At 36.4% G+C, this 19,854-nt stretch overlaps 1 protein-coding gene across 1 annotated transcript in view; it reads left to right on the top strand.

The window, feature by feature from the left end:
• The first annotated feature begins 1,350 nt into the window (after nucleotides 1-1,350).
• The window catches only part of dpydb (dihydropyrimidine dehydrogenase b), a 157,911-nt gene continuing 139,407 nt past the window's right edge, over nucleotides 1,351-19,854 (top strand). Inside the window, exons 1-2 of the mRNA XM_042771862.1 lie at nucleotides 1,351-1,675; nucleotides 3,187-3,276. Of these exons, the coding sequence (XP_042627796.1) occupies nucleotides 1,628-1,675; nucleotides 3,187-3,276 (138 nt within the window). The 5' untranslated portion in view covers nucleotides 1,351-1,627. The remainder of the gene's footprint in view (nucleotides 1,676-3,186; nucleotides 3,277-19,854) is intronic.

The following is a 19,854-nucleotide window of genomic DNA, read 5'->3' as shown; positions in this document are numbered from 1 at the left end:
ATGTAAGATATGTTCTTTTGTTATGGGCTTGTCTTGACATTATTTTCATATTATATTAAGCATTGCCAAAAGTCAGTATACTGTATGTAGCTTATAGAATATTATCACTAAATCAACAGATTTAATATGGGTTGTCTGTCAGGTAGCCAAAGAAACCACATATTCTATGAGCATAATGGGAATGAAGACTAATACTATCAAACCAAAGGAGTGGCTCTGAATTATGTGAACTACAGCTGGACAAACCAACAGAGGGCAGTATGTAGTTGCAAAATGAGGTCAATCGCTTCTGTGCCTTTGTCTAAGATTAAAGCAGGATGTTAATCAAATAAATTGTCATATCTGAAATGTGTTCTTTCAATAAAGTGATATATCTGGATTTAAGAAATATACTAGCATAATTCTCTGAGGTTATGATTTAATTTTCCAGTAATACACAATAGATAATGTCACAAATTATTTTCCAAATATTACAGAGGAAATCTATCTTTTCTGTGACTGTGTTTTGCTTGAGGTAAGACTGAGAAACAAATAAATGTAGCAAAATATTGAATAGCATTTAAATATATATTTGTGGTGGTGATGGGCCCTTTATTAAAATGATTTTGGACACTACTCTCGTTCTGTCATAATTGAGCATGGTTAACCTGATTCATATTCATACCTTTTTGGATTTAATATTATGACATCTTATGTTCATTCCACAAGTTTAGTCATGAAAACTGACATTAATTATTATTATTATTTTTTTGGACTATAGAACATTTGCAAGGTGGTTTAGTTTCTTAAAATGATTATATACAAGTAACTGATTGACACAACAGCAGGATATATACGCAAATGCCTATAAGTGTGTTTAATATGACATCTTTTTCATTTTTGAATGTCTTCATGTCTCAACAGCGAATGACTGTCACAGTGAACTGCAGGGTTTGTGAGAAGCGGTGAAGTCATGCATACAGATGGCAGTGCCGGTATTGGTGGAAATGATGCTTCCTGAACTGTTGTAACAGTGGTCCCAGAGGACTGAGCCACAGTCCAATAAGATGTCATGAAGACTAGACTGAGAGGAATGCGCATCAGATCTCCCTCAATTAATCCACCATTAGATGCCTGAGATTCATGGCTCACTGCCTTTGCTTACTGCGTTGGAGCTCAAATCTAATTAGACTCTCTCTCTTTCTGTCTCTCAGCTTCTCTTTTTCCATGTCCATCCCTCCTTAGATCGAAAGATAGACGGATCTTTCCTCACTGAGCCCTGTGGTTGGGTATTTTAGTTGTTCCTCCCTCCCTCTCTCTCTCTTGTTCTCTCTCCTCTCTATCTCTCTCTCAGTATCTTATCCTTACAGCTACATACTCACTCCCAGTCTGTCCCTCTCTCCACTCCTGCTTTCCCTCCCACTCTCTCTCTGTAACTCCTTCGCTCCTCTCATCCTCCTGTGACTTAGTTTGCTGTGCGCAACAACTGGCAGACCTCTCTCCTCATCTCCGTTGTTTGGGAGGGGATCCTGCACGTTTGGGCACATGGTCTTACGGCGGTGACGGATCCGCAGCACAACAACCTGAAGGAACAGAGGCACGGCATCCTCAGCCTTCCCCGTCACTGCCGGATCAAGGCAGCGGACAAATGGGCGGCTTTGTGCTCAGCGGGTGCCGCTCTGTAGAGATCTCTAGGGTAAGCCTGCTTCAGTGGAGTAAGGATTTGTGCCTGTTTTTTCTGCCACTACTTTGCCTTTTGTTCCTTTTGTGACCCGCCACAATATCATGGGGGAAAGAAAGATTTGTTGCCTTGGGTATTGTGTGAGCTGATTGTCACTGTGCTGCAGATTTGTGTAATCGCGCTACTATCAGGGCGGTGGATATTTTTCTGCTGGATTTGTCAACTATGTTTGCCTTATTAACATATTCATGGGATTCCTGCTCCTTCAATTAAATGGCAATCACTGGCAGGCAGCAGGAGCCCTGTGTCAGTGAGCCTCTGTAATGATGTGTGAGTGGAATGAAGAGGAGCTTCACGAGAAAAAAAAAAGAAAAGAAAAAAGAAAAGCTTTTTTGTCCCTTCTGTCCACGTTTCGTCTTGTCTTTTCTTTCATTTGTCCTCTCTTTGTCCACCTCTCATCATGTTTCATTGTTTTGTTGTACTCAAAATCCCCAAAATGGAGGGAAAAGTCACAAAAGGATTGGGACAGTCACTCTGACTCCTCGTTCATGCACCTGCTGTAGAAAAAGCTTCTGGAGATGTAGCAGAAGATTGTGTATGTTTGCTATTGGCTGGAGGAAGATGTTGTACCATGGGAACCTGTCTGTATGCATGCTTTGGGGGGCATGGGAGGGTGGTCTTTTAGCTTTGACAGGGCTGTCCAAACCAGATAAGAAGGGAGTTTGTTTGTTGATAAGCACGTTGAGTTGAACCAGGGGTTGTGTTGCTGTCATAGTGTCTCCAGTGTCTTGTTTAGTGTGTGAATTCTGACTAAAATGTTGTAAGCATCAGTGGATGGGTGTGCCGGAGTGTTTCGAGCATGTTAGATAGACATGGTCCATGTTTACGCCATGTTTTTGAATGTGTTGTGTTGAGTCTCCTAAAAACAACAATTAATTTTATTTTTATTTATTTTTTTGTTTTTTTTCCAATGGCTTGAATTTTTTTTTTTTTTTTTGTGTTTTTTTTTTTTTTTTTTTCAATGGCTTGTGAGAAATGTTTCAAGAAAGCTAGTGTAAACACATTCCTCACATTTACATCCTCAATGAGATTTTTTTTTTTTTTAATGTTCATGTTAATTTGTGGTTCCGTGTGAGTCAGAAAGTGTGTATGAATGAATTCCACAAGGCTGGAAAAATACGTGTTGTGATGTCCATCTTTTCCCACTTCCATTTGGGAGCTGCTGCACCCCTCAGAAAATGAGAGCCATAATAACAGTCATTGTTCCCCGTTTCTGACAGCCATCATTGCATTCCCTTTTTTCCCCCAAACGATCTGTAATTTGCTTCCCGCTGCTAATGGATTTTATGTATGACTCCTCTTCTCTCTCTTTCTACCTCCTGAATGTGTTTGATGAGCATGTGAGACTTTGAAGGTGACAGTGTTTGACTGTTAATGTGGTGTGCAATAGTGATGTTAAACCTATGGCGAAGAGAATGTCAAGCCTCACTTTTGTTTAATTCCTTCCTCCTTTACATCGTTCCCAGATTTGGCCTGGATGTTTGCGAGCGCTTCTGCCCCCAGAGGCCGGACTAGACCGAGGACAGGACGTGAGGTCTGTGAGCACCCTATCCCAGGTAAGATGATCCCCCTCACCATCTGTCTTTCCACATAACTAGTTAAACCCAGGAAGGGAAGCGTTTTACATGCAATATCCTCCCTCTCCTGCTACAAATGCAAAGTGTGTTCATTTCTGTCTGCAGATGCAACCTTTGACGGGGGCCTTGCCTTGTGGTAAAGGCCATCTTCAATCAATTCCCCTAGAGAGAAAACTCTGCTTTGGCCTATGCCACTGTGGATGGCTGAAAGTCAGGCGAAGCCCCCTTTTTCTAAGGCTCTCTTCGGTGACGGGTATTCTTGGGTGGATAATACGGCTCTCGTTGTTATTGCTTAAGAATACGCGTAGTTGAGGAGAGTCATTGTCAACTGTCTTCGGGGAGATAACCTCCACTGGTCCCAAAAACCTTCTGGCTTTACACTGTGGCCATTTATGTAGCAACTAGACAGCTAATCATTTTCACTGTGGTTTGTTTGATTTCTGCAACAGGAGACAGGCAGCTCTTGGTCTCATTGGATTGTCTCCACCTACATTGGCAAAGCGCCGCTTTATGTACTGCTATCCAATGAGTGGCATTTTGCATTTCACACAACTTGTTTTTTTTTTTTTTTTTTTCATCTGAGTGTGTGTGCGAGGGGCAGGTCATTGGGAACGGTATTATTTTGGCTCTCTTCGGGGAGTGTTTTAGTGTACACATGCCTGCTTGCCTGGCTGATAGGAATGCATTTACTGCTCTTTATTATTAGTCCTGAGCACCAGCGGGAGCCCCAGACTGCATGGGGTGTTCACACAGATCGATTTTGAGATGGCATTAGGCGTACAGTTTTCACCATTCAGCTTATAGCAATGGGAGGCAAAATGTCCACGGAATCCAAGAGGCTTTGCTATGAAAGGGGAGGGGCTTCAAGTCTAATTATGAAACACAAATAAGTAGAAGCAGCATAATAGATTACATGAACGCATCTACTGGGCTCGTAGCATCAGCTGTTTCCTTCTGATTGTAGCACAATTTCTCAGGACAAACACCGATTGAATATCTTTTTTTTTTCTTCTAGATAAAGACACATTCACATAATGCTTTTCTCCAAACCACTAATTACTTTTTAATGATGCACTCAAATGTCTGAGTTAGCTTGTGCTGGTGAAAGCCAATGAGGCCTGTGGCATATAAAGATGATCAGTGTTTTTAAAGTAGTATTATCTTTCTCTCAGCTCCTTTCTTAGGGATATGTTGTTCATATAATATTTAACCAAACAACTTTAATGTAACTGAATGCATTTAATATTAACCTGAAATCTATTTTTAATGCCTTGTTTTTATAAACCTAAGATAAAACTGAAGGACTGGCAATTTTAGATAGTCTCTGCTATATATATATAATGTTTGTGTGGGTTACAATTTAACTGTTATACAGAACTGTTAAGAAATTGTAAATGCATAGCTTGCTTCTTTCATTCTCTGCTTAAAAAAAAAAAAAAAAAAAAAAAAAAGGCCTGGAAGGCAAAGAGGCAAAATGCAAATTGGCTGCTACTCTGTTTTACTTACATTAGCCACAGAACTTGTGAAAATAACTAGAGGCTTGTTAGAAATGCTCATGAAAAGTCCCCATCCCCAGAAAGAAAACATATTACTTATTATAATGTAATCTAGTGATGTAATGCTAATATTATACATATCACGAGGTTATAAAAGGTATATTATATTATTCTTTAATTTGTTACTGTCGTTAATTCATTGTAATTCTTTGTTACTGATGCACATTCAATGTTTGTTTTTCCACTGTAATTCTATTTCACTCAAAATTAACATTTATTTATCGATTTTACTCAACACTGAATGTGCCTTTATCATTAAGTCATGGCAAATGTTGTATCCAATGACAATGATTTGAAGCACTAAATAAACTCTCTATAAAAAGTTGAACATTGTTATGAATTTGTCATGACTTGAGTGAGTTTACTCTGCCTTCCCCCTGTTTCCTCTCTCTGTGCTAATAGCTTTCATACACCTGTATCCGTGCAGGTGTTTTCCTCTTTATGATTACCTCTCCCACCCACCGAGCTAATTTCAGCTCTGGAAAAAAATAAAAAAATAATAAGAAAAAACACTAAATAACCCATGGAAATTTCACTAGTTTACTAAATAACGACTTCATTTGGCACAGTATTTCTCTCTCTTTCTCTCTCTTGTGTAGACAGACACATTAGTAGAGGTGTTTAACTATTGTGTAGCAGTTAAGCATTTCAAATCCATTTGAACTATATTCAGCTTTAAGACGTTTATCATGATGCATTCCCCTTTTGGGCTGCTATCAACAACAGCCAGGTACCCTCTGTCTCACTACAATGACACTTTAAAAACAAATCTATTTTGGGGTGTTTGTTACACGCACCCTTAGTGAGAAACATGGATCAAGCACTCCATTTCAGCAGTTTTGGGGAGAAGAGATTGTGCTATGGGGAAAAAAACCTGTTAAAATGCAACTCTTTGATCAAAATGCGTCTTGCAACTGTTCTGTATTTTTACAAGATGCATTGCCCGCTTGATACTTGTGCTGGCAAATGCTGGTTTGCTTTAAAGCAGTTGTCAGAAATAATCTGACAGATTCTTGTATGCCAAATGCTACCCAGAATTCTGTGGAGGCAAACATGATCTAGACTAAACAGACATTAGCACACACTCCAAAGACTCTGAATACTTGGCTGAGCTCGAAGCCGCGCTATCAGCTCACCCATATGATATGAGAATGCTGTTCGCATGTGCGTGTGAGCGGGCGCTCTGTGTTTTTATCCCTTACAGAGGCAGAAATGTTGGATACCTTAAAAACTCGGGCAGTGCCACCCCCAAAGCTCTTTTCAAGAAACCCTAGGCTTTTAGCTACCTATCAGAAGGTTATGGAGATGGAGAAACTTGGGTCTTACGATTGTTTGCTTAAGGCTATTAGAACAACGAATGTGCTGTGGCGACTGAAAGTTCTCAACGAAGCCATAGCAGGCCTCATGGCCAAGTGTCAGAAATGTAAAACATTTGAATGCTCTGAAAGGACCACAAAATTGTATTTCACCCATCTCCATCTCTCTGTCTCCGCCTGCTCGCTCTCCCTTCCCCCTCCCTCTTCACTCTCATATAAGCTCTGACCTTTTGATACATAATCATCTCCTGGGGGCTGCACACAGAGCCTTTGTTTACTTCATCATCAGGACCACCTTCAGACAAGACCCCCACCCCTCCCCTCCTGCAGCCCTTCTCTTCCCTCTCCATGCAGGTCATATCTTTAATTATTCTGTGATAATTAGTCCAGCAGGGCATTTTCATCTGCATTGATATATGTGCAGTTCAGGGTAGGACGCTCGCTTTGTGAGTTTAAGAGCACGCGGAGGTGATCGGCATGCATGCCATCTGCCCTCCAATTGCCTTCGAAAATTTCGCTGTGGAATAAATGGAGGCCTATCGGCACAAAACAAAAAAAGCAAATCAATTATCTGCGCCGCTGCAGCTCTTTTACTGAGCACTACGCATTTTCGCATGTAGCGTGGGCTCTCCGTGAGAAACAGTCTGTCAGGTCCTCGCTTAACTGATGCGAGATCGACTCATATGTTTTTTTAATATAACACAACATTCGCTCTTTGGATGTTCATGCACTTCTTTGCTAATTAAATAGCCATCCATCCTGTCTTTGCGGCTAATTTAACTGTGTTTTGTCAGGGCAAACTGCAAGCGACTCATTGGTAGAAATCAACAGCTCTTTCAGAGGTAGATTTTAAGCATTCAGTGCCTGATAAGTCAAAGTGCGAAATAAAACCAACTCGGAGAGGCAGTTCACTCAGCCAGCTTTGTTTCATCCTCGGTAAGATTGACACCAACGGGAATTCCAGATCAACAGTTGCCAGTTTTGTGTGCTTAGAGCTGACACATTGACACACATAGCAGTGCATCTCTCTGTTAAACAAATGGCTCGTTGAGCCGTGGCTGACTCTGAGATCAAATAAAAAAGCTTGCCTAAATCCTCTCAAGGAGGACAAACTCTGTTTCTGTCAGTAAGACGAGTGACTGTTGTATTCACTACTAATCAACTTTCACACGTCAAGCTCACTTCAAGAGCTAAGCATGCAGCCGATCCATCGCTCTGAAAACCACAAGAGCACGAGTGTTGCTATCACAATGTTTTGGGGCTGGGCCCCGGCCAGCTGTTGTGGGTCCAGATGCGCACGCCTTGCTTTTTTCTCACTTGTGCTTTATCACTCTGACTGCCGGTGAAGAAAGTTTCACAGATTGGTGTCGAACAGAATGCTACGGCTTGGCTAGTGCGTAGATCAGTTTTCATGATACATCTAACTCTCACAGGATTGGCCAGAACCCTGCCGAGCGAGTCTGTGCTGCTACAGCCATCTGGCATGCTTTGGGTCAGAAATGCCTCCCTGCCCTCTGTTTTGGCCTCTAACTCAATGCTGCCTAAAGTTGTTTAACAGATATTTACTGTCTGCATGCCAATTGCTCATCTTCATCATTTTTTTTTTCTTTTTTCGGTGCTGTATAACAGGTTAGGACTGCTGGTTGTGCTCGGAAGACTGCATGGTTTGAATTAGTTAGCCAGTTTAGCTAATTACACTCTTAAAAAATGCTGGGTTGTTTCAACCCAACTTTAGGTCAAGTATGGACTAACCCAACTTTTGGGTTAACCGTTTAATTTAAACCAACAGCTGGGTTAGTCCATCTTTGACCCAAAGTTGGGTTGAAACAACCCAGCATTTTTTAGATTATAGTCATTTAGCTGATGTTTCTATCCACTGCAATGTACAGTGTGCTTAGTACTTTGATAATCCCACTGGAGCAGGCAGAAGTTAAGTGCTTTCCTCAAAGGTGCAATGGTGATTTTTCCCATGGTGACTATGAAATGTTGCAGGATTTGGGCAGTCACGGTTGGATGAAAGTGTCTGCTAAATGAACAAATGTAAAAGTTCAATTACTTTTTTCTGTAGTAAAGTAGTAGCATCACTCGTTTTTAAACCATTAAACTTGTCTGACTCTATTCTCTGTATTTTCTTTCAGCTGTTAAAAATTGGTATAAAGAACACAAATGTACTTGAGTTCAAGTACAGATACCCTATTAAATATAAGTCTTGTAAAAGTACTTGTTTTAAATTTTACTTGAGCAGTAGTACAAAAGTACTTATTAAGTAATATACTTGAGAAATGTATATATGTTAAAATAAATAAATAAACGTTGTTACCATCCAACACCCGCAAATGAATCAGTCTTTGAGTCAATTCCTTTAAATGAATTGGCCAGGCAGGTTAGCAGAATCAGTTTGCGATTCATTCTGAATTCAGTCTAAACACTGAATCAGTAGTTTGTGCAATAGAAACATTGCGTCAGTTTATTAATCAGTAAAATAATAACCTTTTAAAAAGCAAAAGATTATCAAAGTAATAACAGTACCTAAAAACATTAAAAGTACCACATAATTTCCATGTGTGTTGTGTTACTTGTTGTTTTATTGTTGATGTTTCTGACGTATCTTGGCATACTTCGTAAACAATCATTCAGTACTAATCATTCAGTGTTAATGTTCAGTGTAGTTAGTCCAATTACAGCTGACTATTTTTAATTTGTCATGTTTATAAAAAAAAAAAAAATAGGAATAGCTTAAATGTAGAAAGATAAATGTAGTGTTACTACCTTTTTCAAAACCAGGGTTTCTTGGTTCTCTGGCAACCTCCTAGGAGTTTGTGATTTGATGGAAATCTATAATTAAATCATAAAAATGTATGTTTGAAAGCTGAAATAAATTATTGAAAAATAAAATCTGTCAGAATAAGCAACATTTGTCTTGTGACCATTAACCCAGCTAACAAAAATATGTTCTAAGAACGTTTGCTAACATACCCATCAAGTTATGAAAATGTTATTAATGAATGTTTTCTATGTTAAAAACATCAAGTTTTTTAAATGTTTAAATATATATATATATATATATAGGAAAATATATATATATTCTTCAAAATAATCTAAATACAACAACATCATCTAAAAACATTTTTAAATTTTTTCTTCTAAATGTTAAAAAAATTCCAAAACAAAACATTTAATTTAAAATGTTAAATGAATGTCCAACTAAAACGTTTCAGAAAAAAAAAGTTCCATGACTGATATAAAAATAATGTTTTTGTGCTATCATTTTGAGAGCATTATTAAAGACCAGACATCTCTGGATGAACATGTTACTGCACTGTAACCCCGTACAAGTTGATTAAACTTTAAAAAATGTATGCAAACTCATTGCCCTAAAAATAAGCTGATTTTGTCTTTTCGAACAAACAAGTTGTCCAATGTTCTTTACATTGGAAAGTGTTAGTTCAATGATCTAACAATCTTTAACAATTATTAACATTTACCAGTTAAGGTAACTCAAATATTAAATTACACCAGTACACCAAATTGCATTTTTAATAGAGCTATTTAATTAGTTTAATTTTACTGGATTATATCTGCCAAATTATTATTCTTAGTTACAGCTGCACAATAATCATGGATAAAAATATATTCAACATTTTCAATTCATTTTCCAAAATCCATTCAACAAATTTTAGCTAACTTTAGGTATGTTGAGGTTTTGTCCAATTAAACAAATATATAATGTATGTTTGCAATGTATTGGTCATGCACTAATCAAGATGCAAGGCATAAAATCAATCCTAAGAGTTTCACTGCTTTCGAGGCTGAGGATTCCAACTGGAACCTCATTATCAGAAGCCTGGACATAAATAAGATTAATAAAACAAATTTTAGTTAAAAAAGTATGTTATCACCCCTTTAATTTACATAATCTATAACAGAAAAAAATAAATAAATCAAAATACTTATGAAGCATGCGTTGAAGAACTTCATGAAGTCCTTAGTGATTCATAAAATGTGTTCCATCACTTTCAAAAAAAGCAGATACAGGAAAAACAAAATTAATACCCCTGACTCTTGATGATATACTGAGGTTTTATGAAGCAAAACAACTGTACATTGACATCATTATTACCTGTAATCCATAGCCTTAACATAAATAAATTGTTAAAGTCTATAATGTTTTAACAAGAATTCACTTTTGTTACAAGCAAATAGACAGTACTTACAGTTCCAGATCATCATCATTTTTTTCCTTTCCTTTCCTTTCCTTTCCTTTCCTTTCCTTTTTATTTACCAGCTGGTGGGGCAAACTCTCATTAAGACATGACCTGTTATGTTTTCCATAAACTGCTACTAAAAATTGCAGTAGAAAAAGCAAATACTTTATATTAAATGAAATATATTCAGTATCTGACACTATGTGGAGGAGAAAGTGAATTTCTTTAGCAATTAATTTGTGCTAGTATCTGGCATATGCATGACATTTTTTAATATAAGCTTATTTGTGTAACACATTCCTTGCAAAAGTAAAGTAAAAACTTCTGAAAGGTCCTTGAAAAGTTGTGCTGCATTTGTAATGCAGCCGGATCATTTAACTATCACAACTGAGTAAAAGCAGTCGCAGATAAGACCATAGCATTGTGTCAGTACGACCACCCTCAAACATGACAGTGTTTTTCATATGTTTGTACTCACAAATATCGAGCAAACAAAGGACCTTAATTATTAAAAAATAATATGGGTGTCTGTTAATCTTACTAGAGACAAACACGTCTCGTAGCACTTATAAACCTGTAAGAGATGACTCTTTTGCTCTTTTGCTCATTTGTTTAATGAAGATCAACATACAAAAACTGAACAAAAATTATACAAATAACCACATAAAAAAATTGTCAAAATCTTTTCAATATTATCCTTAGAAAAACAAATTCAAAAAGTTTGGAATCATCATGCAGTCTTAAATTATATCTCTTTTTATTAGTTAAATGTTTTACCACTCATTTATAAATAATGGTTTCAGAGCAAAAGGTAAAGAAAGAGCTTCAACTTACCAGCAAACACTGACAGAATTGTTTAGTGTACTTAATTCATTTGGGTTAAAGCAATTTCAGAGATAACAGTGTGGAAGAATGTTTATTCAAAACTTTGAGAGAACCTTACATGAACATTAGCCAAAGTTCTAAGGACGTTCCTTGTTGGCTGCGAAACAAAAATAGAGAACATGTGGACATGCAAAAGTGTTCCTAAATTATTGAAATATTACCTTTAGGCTCAGGGACACTTCAAGTAAACATTTTATGTCAAAAGGGGTTCACAAAAAAGTTGATGATATCAGTGGCTTTTTTCCCTTCTTCTGTCAATTAGTTGCTTACTTAGCTAGCTATTTTATTAGCTATTTAGCTAGCTTGCCCAGCTCACAACCTATCAATTACTATAGCACAGATCTTTTACCAATAAACAACACTGTATGTTACACAAAGGTGCAGTTAATTAATTTTTATGTTATATCCTTTATAGTGGAACGTATCATGCTGCTCCTTGTCACATATACTTAAGCTGTACCTCCAGCACTAGCTGTTGGAATCCTGCGAGACCTCCAGTGAGTACAGGGATGAAGTGGAGAGGACTGCAAGGGCTGACGCTTTTCTTGTTAAAGTAACTCAAAGTTCATCCACAGCCCGATCCTTCCAATCCAGGTAGAGCTGCCGGCAAAGCTGTCCCACACCTCGCTTTTTCTCAGTGCCCCCAAATCCTTGACTGGCAGTCAAAACAGCCCTGAGCAGAATCAGAGGTGTAGTTGATCGCCTCTCATCTGCGCTTTGCAAACCATCCCTTCAAGTCGCCTCTAATCCTCTGGTAGCTGCGGTGCCTTTAATCCCAATGCTTTCTGATAGAATTGAGCCCTGGCCTGAATTTTAGACTTTGGTTGCTTGGGAGAAATAAGGTGATGGTGAGAAGCTTTTCAGAGCTCAGCCAAACAGAACCGAGTCTGGACGTATCCAATGACAAACAGACATGGCCCGGATCTGCCTTATGGCTGACAGTTAGTGAGCCTGAACCTGTTCTGTTATCACTCAACACGCTTTTCTCTGCAGTCTTCCATCAGTGTCAGATGGAGAAAAGCAGAGATGACAACAAATAGTAGCTTCTAACCTCTGATGTTTAAAGAGATACAGCTGGTTATAAATAGTGTGTTTGAAAACAGGCTCTCAAGTTAAGAAAAAGGTTGTTATTTGCTTTCAGCAGGTCTCCTTTTTTAGGTGCCAGTTTCATATGCTGGAAATAATTGTCTAGTTTTCCAATAAAAATATCTAAACATAATTAAAACAAGATAAATGGAAACTGTGTAAGATAGTAAGACAGAGAGTATATCTTGACTTATTTTTCTTTTTTATATATATAACATATTTGAGGTATATGTTTTGTTTGAGTTATTCTTAAAAAAGAAAAGGATTGCAAATGGGGAATGAATAGGGAAATAATCTACATTTCTCTGAAAACTTACGCTTACTTGAGAAGCAAAATAATGTACGATATTGTCTTGTTTTAAGGATGTTTATACACACCACTTCTCAAAAGATTATTATCATTTTTTTATTATTTTTTTAAAGAAATTAAAACTTTTGTTCAACTAGGATGCGTTAAATTAATCAAAAGTGAAAGTAAAGACATTTATAATGTTATAAATGCTTTATATTTTAAATTCCTTTCTTTATTTAACTTAACATTCTATTTAACAAAGAATCCTGAATAAAATAAAATGAAATAATAATTGTTTTCCACAAAAATAATTAGCAGCACAACAACATTGATAATACATTGGCTTGTTAGAATGATTTCTGAAAGATCATGTGACATGAGTAATGGCTGATGAAAATTCAGCTATGCTATTACAGGAAAAAAATATATTATTAAGTTGTATTACTGTTATTACTGTATTTTAGATCAAATAATTGTAACTTGATGAGCATAAATGATTTCTTTCAAAAACATTAAAGAACCTTAACAACCCCAAACTTTTGAACAGTAATGCATTTTTTAACGGAAAACAAGACAGAAATCCTTTTTTTGCAGTGTTTTGTAAAATCCCCACATTTCATTAGATGTGGAGCGGTTATTTCTCTGTTGGGATTTGTTGTGAAGCGTGAGGTGACCGACTGGCTCTCTTCTCAGGCCTCTGTGTTTTCAAATTACGTTCTTTTTCATGTCTCCACCAATGATGTGCTGCTAGATTCAGACCTCTGTGGAACACTGAAGGGAAAATGAAATATTGTTAATGTTTAATGCACCACCAACAACAGAGAATAGGAAGTTAATATAAAATGTCATGCATTTTGAACCTCGGCGTTTCACTCAAACTGACTTTTCACAGACCTGTCATTTATATGAATTACTGTATCAATTAATTGGAATGACTGGGAAGCGGTGTGGTTCCTCCTGGAACAATATTGCAGTATATTTCTCTGTTGTTTCATCATATCAGAAATAGTTATGGTTTCCAATATTCTTTTTGTTCTGGATGTGTGCCAAGTTCTACACAGGCAGTGTTGCCAGACGGCAGGCATTTTCAATCCAGAATTCTAAGACCTACTGTGGTTGGCAGAGAAGAAAAACATTCGATGCTTGACATTTGTTAATGCTTTGTCCTAATCCATGGAAAACATAAATGTAGAAAAAAGAAATTTAATAAAAATGAATAGGAATTCTCTAATTTCTATGCAAATAATGCAGAAACTGTTGAGTGTGCAGGTGAAAGAAAGAAAGAAAAGCACTTACACTGAAAAATCGTGGCAACAAAATTCCAGGCTGAAAACTGATGAAAGAGCTGTAATTTTTCTAGGACATTTCCTTGTGTTACTCTCTTCAGAAACATCAAATGTTTTGTGTCACAAACATTATTTGCAGAGGTTTTCTGAGAACCCCAACAAGACAAAACGAAAGGAAAAGAGAAAGTGAACCAAGGTCTGTTTTCTCTCTTCCGTCACTGACAGTCACAGTTAAATGCAGGAAACCGTTTGGTGTGTTTCTTTCTCTCTGACTGCCACACAACACTGTTTGTCGTTCCCTTTTGAACTGTTGCCTACTGGATCAAAGCATGCATGGAAGTGTGCAGGTTAGTTAAAACCAGAGATGTGTTGAACCACCTTCCATATTCACACACTCACAGAGCTCAGTCAAAGGTGTGTGAGACTGCAAATGAAAGGGACTTATCGATGCCGAAGAAATCACAGGTATTTTTGAATCCACAAATCCAATTTTTTTTTTTAATGACCTAAATATTATAATAACTGACAGATTAATCGATTGTTATATGGCCAGAATTGTCTGCTTGGCTGTTATTTTTGTCATGTAACACTTCCAATTTCCACTGACATTGTCTTGCCAATGAATAAAGAGACATTAAAATGAATCTACATTTTGTTTTAGTGAATTTTGAATATTTTGTAAAATAACTGAAGTAAATAATTATGATGCTTTTGCTATCATTGTATTTTATATATAGTAATGTTCAGAAGTTTTTTTTTTTTGAAAGCATAAGTCTCTTATTCTCTAAAGCTGCATTTATTTGTAGTATTGTATTGTAAAAGTAGTATTGTGAAATATTTTTAGTATTTTAATTTTTGATTTTAATAGTTTTTTTATTTTAGTATTTTCTGTTTGAAATATTATTTTAAAATGTAATTTATTCATGTGATGGAGAAGCCGAATTTTCAGCATCTTTACCAGTCTCCAGTATCACATGATCCTTCAGAAATCATTCATAATCATAATATGCTGATTTTGTGCTCAAGGAACATTTAATGTTTTTATCAGTGTTAAAAACATTTGTGTTTCTTAATATTTTTGTGGAAACCTTAACACATTTTTTATGATTCTTTAATAAATAAATACAGCATTTATTTAAAACATAAATCTCAAATATAAATGTCTTTACCGTCACTTTTGATCAGTTGAATATATCTTTGCTGAATAAAAGAATCAATCGATCGATCGATCAATGACAACAATAACAACAACAACAACAACAACAACAACAACAAAAACTTACGGACCCAAGGCTTTGGTAGTGTAGCCTACATAATTAAAAAATAATTGCAAATGTTTTCTTATAATTTTATATATTTTAAGTATATTTGTTTATATGCATAAACAAATATACACAATATAATACAATATATGCAATGCAATTCAATATTAGCAAAATAATTAGAAATATAAAATGTTTATTACATATTCAAAAAACAATAAAATAGTCCAGTGGTCACCCTGCTTATAGTAAACATCAGTATCTGTATCAGTTTTTAAACAACCACATTTATGTCCTTTTGTTCAGCATTAAATTTATGATAATCTACATGCAACCTCTTCAAAACTATTTAAAGGCCTTTAAATATGGAGCCGGCTGTTTTGTTTTACAGCAGGGCAGTGAATTATTCTAGTGTACTGACAGCAGCAGCTCCGTTCACAAACGACTAATCAAGCTGCCTTCCTTTGCTTTGAAAATGAAAAGACACTTATCTGATGTCAGGTTTGTTACTGCCCAAGGACTGAGATCATTTCTCTTTCAGCACACAAACGCTGGGTGCATGACGAGAATCAATCAAACGCTGATTCACCGAATTGGCCAACACGGAGGAGAGGAAAAATTCACAGGAGCCAAGTGTATCATCTGTTGCCAGAGTCTGTATGCGTGATGACAATGCTGTGCTGGATTCTGGTCCAGAACACTGGGTCTGTACTACAGCTGCTTGATCATAATGATATTCTGACCCCTGCTGATTCTAGAGGATCCACAATCCCTCTGATCAGTAAGTTGCCTCGGGCTTATCAGCTCTCAGCATGAGGAGGCTGCTGTCCCGAACATAAATATTAGATTTGAAAATATGGGCGAATATGAATCTAAGAGAGAGCAAATAGAAAATACTGTTTGGGACATAGTTTTTGTTTTTATATGATTATTTCTGTGTTGTTATTTATATTATAACATATAACTATTTAAATGAAAGATGTTTACTGCATTCAAAGTGCACTAAACTCTGCATTACAGTGATTATGAGTGGCAAAAATAATTGTCTTGTGGAAAACAACTAACTATTGTGTTGAATGAATGATTATAATGAGTGACAAGAATAATTGTCTGCCATAAAGCACAACATTGCATTGAAGGCTAAAAAAACACTTGAGGTGCAAACATGCATCACACATTCACACTCATACATAGACCCGGAGGCACGCACACACACACACACACACACACACACACACACACACACACACACACACACACACACACAAACACACGCACGCACGCACACACACACACACAAACACACACACACACACACACACACACACACACACACACACACACACACACACACACACACACACACCGCTGAGAAGCTCAGCTCAGCTCCAGAGTTGCAGATTTGAAAAATAAAGCTCCTCAGCAGTCGGCAGGTGTTTGAACATCAAGCCCTGCTCACGTTTGGCCTGCTGTGTTGGGTTGGGGAGAAACCCGCTCTGACTGCAAAGACGAGAGATGCAAGTAGGCAGGAGGAATAAACGCTAGTGAATGTAAGGTGAAGTGACCTATTTCTGCATGTGGTGGAAGAGGTGTCTACATAAAAAACAGCAAAACAAAGCTTCTTGTCTTATGGCTAAATTGAATTACAGTTCTGATAAGATGCTCTGTATTTTCATTCTTTCATTCCAACTCGTGTACTACAGCGCAATTTTATGATGAAAAAAAAAATCTGTTGGAAATGTTTGTTTTATTATAAAGTCGAAATCTGTAAATGGCTTCGTGTGATGATTTACTGTACTCTGACCTCATTCACACACATTTTCAGCTCAAGAAATAAGTTGTTCAGCATGAGGTGAATCATAGATCAATTCCAACGACATTTTAATTACATTTTTTGATTACCAGCATTTCCAAATCTGGATTTCTATGGCTGTTAAAGCTAAAATCTATTCAATTTAATTTAATTCAATTCAGTTCAATTCAATTCAATTCAAGTTTATTTGTATAGTGCTTTTTACGATACAAATCGTTGCAGAGCAACTTTACAGAAAATTAAGTTTCAACAATATTTAGTAGTAGCTTATCAGTACAGAAAAATCAATTAAAGACGTAATCAAACAGACGATGAACACTATTAACAGCAATTATTATATGATGCAATCAAACTTATAGCAAAATTTGATAGTTCTGTATGTTGTTTCAGGGTTAATCTGAACTATAACAAAGACCTCACTCTTAAAATTAAGGTTCTTTATCTTTTAACATCCATGTAACATTTCCATTGCATTAAAAGATGATTTAATTTTTTTAATGTTCTTTAGATTATTAAAATGTTCCTCACACTAAACTGTTCACTGAAAGGTATTATTTGGGTAACCCAAAATGCTTAATTTATGGCATTGCTGCAAACCCCCCCTTCTGGAACCTTTATCTTTAAGAGTGTTAAATATTACATAATACCACATGGTAATTTGGAGTCATCAGACTTTGAACCTTAGGTTTACTGAGGAAAGAAAGAGGGGGAAGGGCTGGTGACAGTTTTGATAAGCCACTCCCCTCAACTTTGATACTGGCTCAAAACATTTAACCCCTGACAGAAGTTTTTCATCTTCATTCATCTTCGAGTGTTCTAACCCCATAAGGTATTTTCAAATATGTAATTTGACCCAGGAAATATCAATACACAGTAAAATTATATAATCTTGAAAACTATGACAACACTATTCAGATTATATCTGAAAAATACCAATATCATAATATGAAATAGATGAGTGTGTATCATGTATAGTAAAGAATAATGCTGATGCATTTAAACGTGTATGTAAGGTTTATGATTATTCATTAAATTAACATTCGCACTTATTTAATTTAAAAAATATATATATATATAATTCATATGCATTCATGAGATTAATGAAACACACACACACACACACACACACACACACACACACACACACACACACATATATATATGTGTGTGTATAAATGGAAAAATAACATGTACATACTGTGTACATATATAGATATAGATATATTAATTTAAATACTGAAAAGAAAGGTTATAAAATCAACACGTACACGTGCAGCCTAGCCTTATCCTCCATGTAAACTTTGACCCTCCAAACCTCGTCTGTTGTCGGAATCTACCATTTCACCCAGAACTACTAACATTTTGCCCATACGTGTCAATTTAAAAAAATTATAGGGTGAAAAGAGACAATAGCTGAGGGTACAGGTGTTTTAGGAATAGAACTTTATCATGTCTCCGTCAATACAAAGTTCACAGCTGCTGCTGAGCTGAGATGTGATCAGTGACATAATGGACTAGTCGCGTGTTTTTAGGCGCGCTCACTAAAGTTCTGAGCGCGTGCTTGGATCTGCTAGCTTCAAGCGCTCTCGCGTCTCTATAACGGAGAAGAGATCGGGTCATACTGCAGATCGGACATAATGGCTACAATACTGAGCAAAGAATTGCCGGATATCGAGGTAAAGCGACACGCACAGTGTATCTGAGCTTTGTATATTTCGTTCGGTAAGACGTTTTTACACACTCATCTGTTGCTAGACTATTTTTGGGCACGTGTCCATGTTTTAAAGTCAGGTAAGGTGATTTGTGTGGGAGACTGCGAGACAAAACTTTGAAAGTTGCACTGTTGTGCATAATACAGACACATCGAAAGAAGAAAAATAATAAATACAATACTGCTTGATTTTAAAGCAAAAATATGCACTTTCAATATCACAGCCTACTTGTTCAGAATAGCTCATTTCAACCTAAAACCTAGAATTTATTGCACAGCATTATGATATTTATGATGATGATATTATTATAAATTATGATTTTTACATTTTTGCACTAAATGTTTGTCCATTTACAGTTCTGAGTTATTTTCTAAAAGCTAGGATTTTCTTATGAGGATCTTATTCGCCAGTCTTTAATTTTTAAACTTGAAGGACAGTTAAAATCCCTCTGAATATTTTAAAAGGTGGAGATCAATAAAAGGTAAAATTAATATATATATTAATATATAATATATTAATAGCCTTGTGTGCTGCTAGGAAAATATTTCAGGACCTTGGACAGGGACACTTTCAGTGGATGAGTTCTTAGTAGCTGTTCAACACTGATGAAGTCATAATTAGTAACTTAATAAAAATGTACAGTTCCAATTTAAGGATAATTTCCTCCAGATAAACATGTGTACAGTCACATATGTTACACTTTTGATCTGCAATGCACTTTGGATACAACAGGCCCTTTAATTTGTGAGCAGTGCATGTATGATGGCCTACGTTGTTTGATTCCCCCCATTAACCCCTCAAATGCAAGGTACAAGCATTGACAAATCAGGTGGCTTTTAATTTCTTCCTTTTTAGATTTCAAAGCAGTAAACATTTCTGGTAAATCATGTTTTGTTTCTATCGAGTGCACTTAAGCAAGTAGGTTACTAATTTAGTGGTTAAATTGGTCTAGACAAACAGAGGCATTAAATTAATTAAATTAATTAATTAATTAAATAAATGTTTGTTTAGAGACTTCATGCCGCTGAATTAAAATCAATTAACCTAATCAAAACATAAGAAGGCATACTCAAACGTTTTAATTTTGTTCCTTTTGAAATGGTGCAATTCCGGCCCATTCTCAACTTCAGTGTCTCTATACTTC

This window comes from Cyprinus carpio, chromosome A2 (genome assembly GCF_018340385.1).
Source record: "Cyprinus carpio isolate SPL01 chromosome A2, ASM1834038v1, whole genome shotgun sequence".
Taxonomy (NCBI): Eukaryota; Metazoa; Chordata; class Actinopteri; order Cypriniformes; family Cyprinidae; genus Cyprinus; species Cyprinus carpio.
Note: the sequence above shows the minus strand (reverse complement) of the source record. Positions and strands in the feature narration are given on the sequence as shown.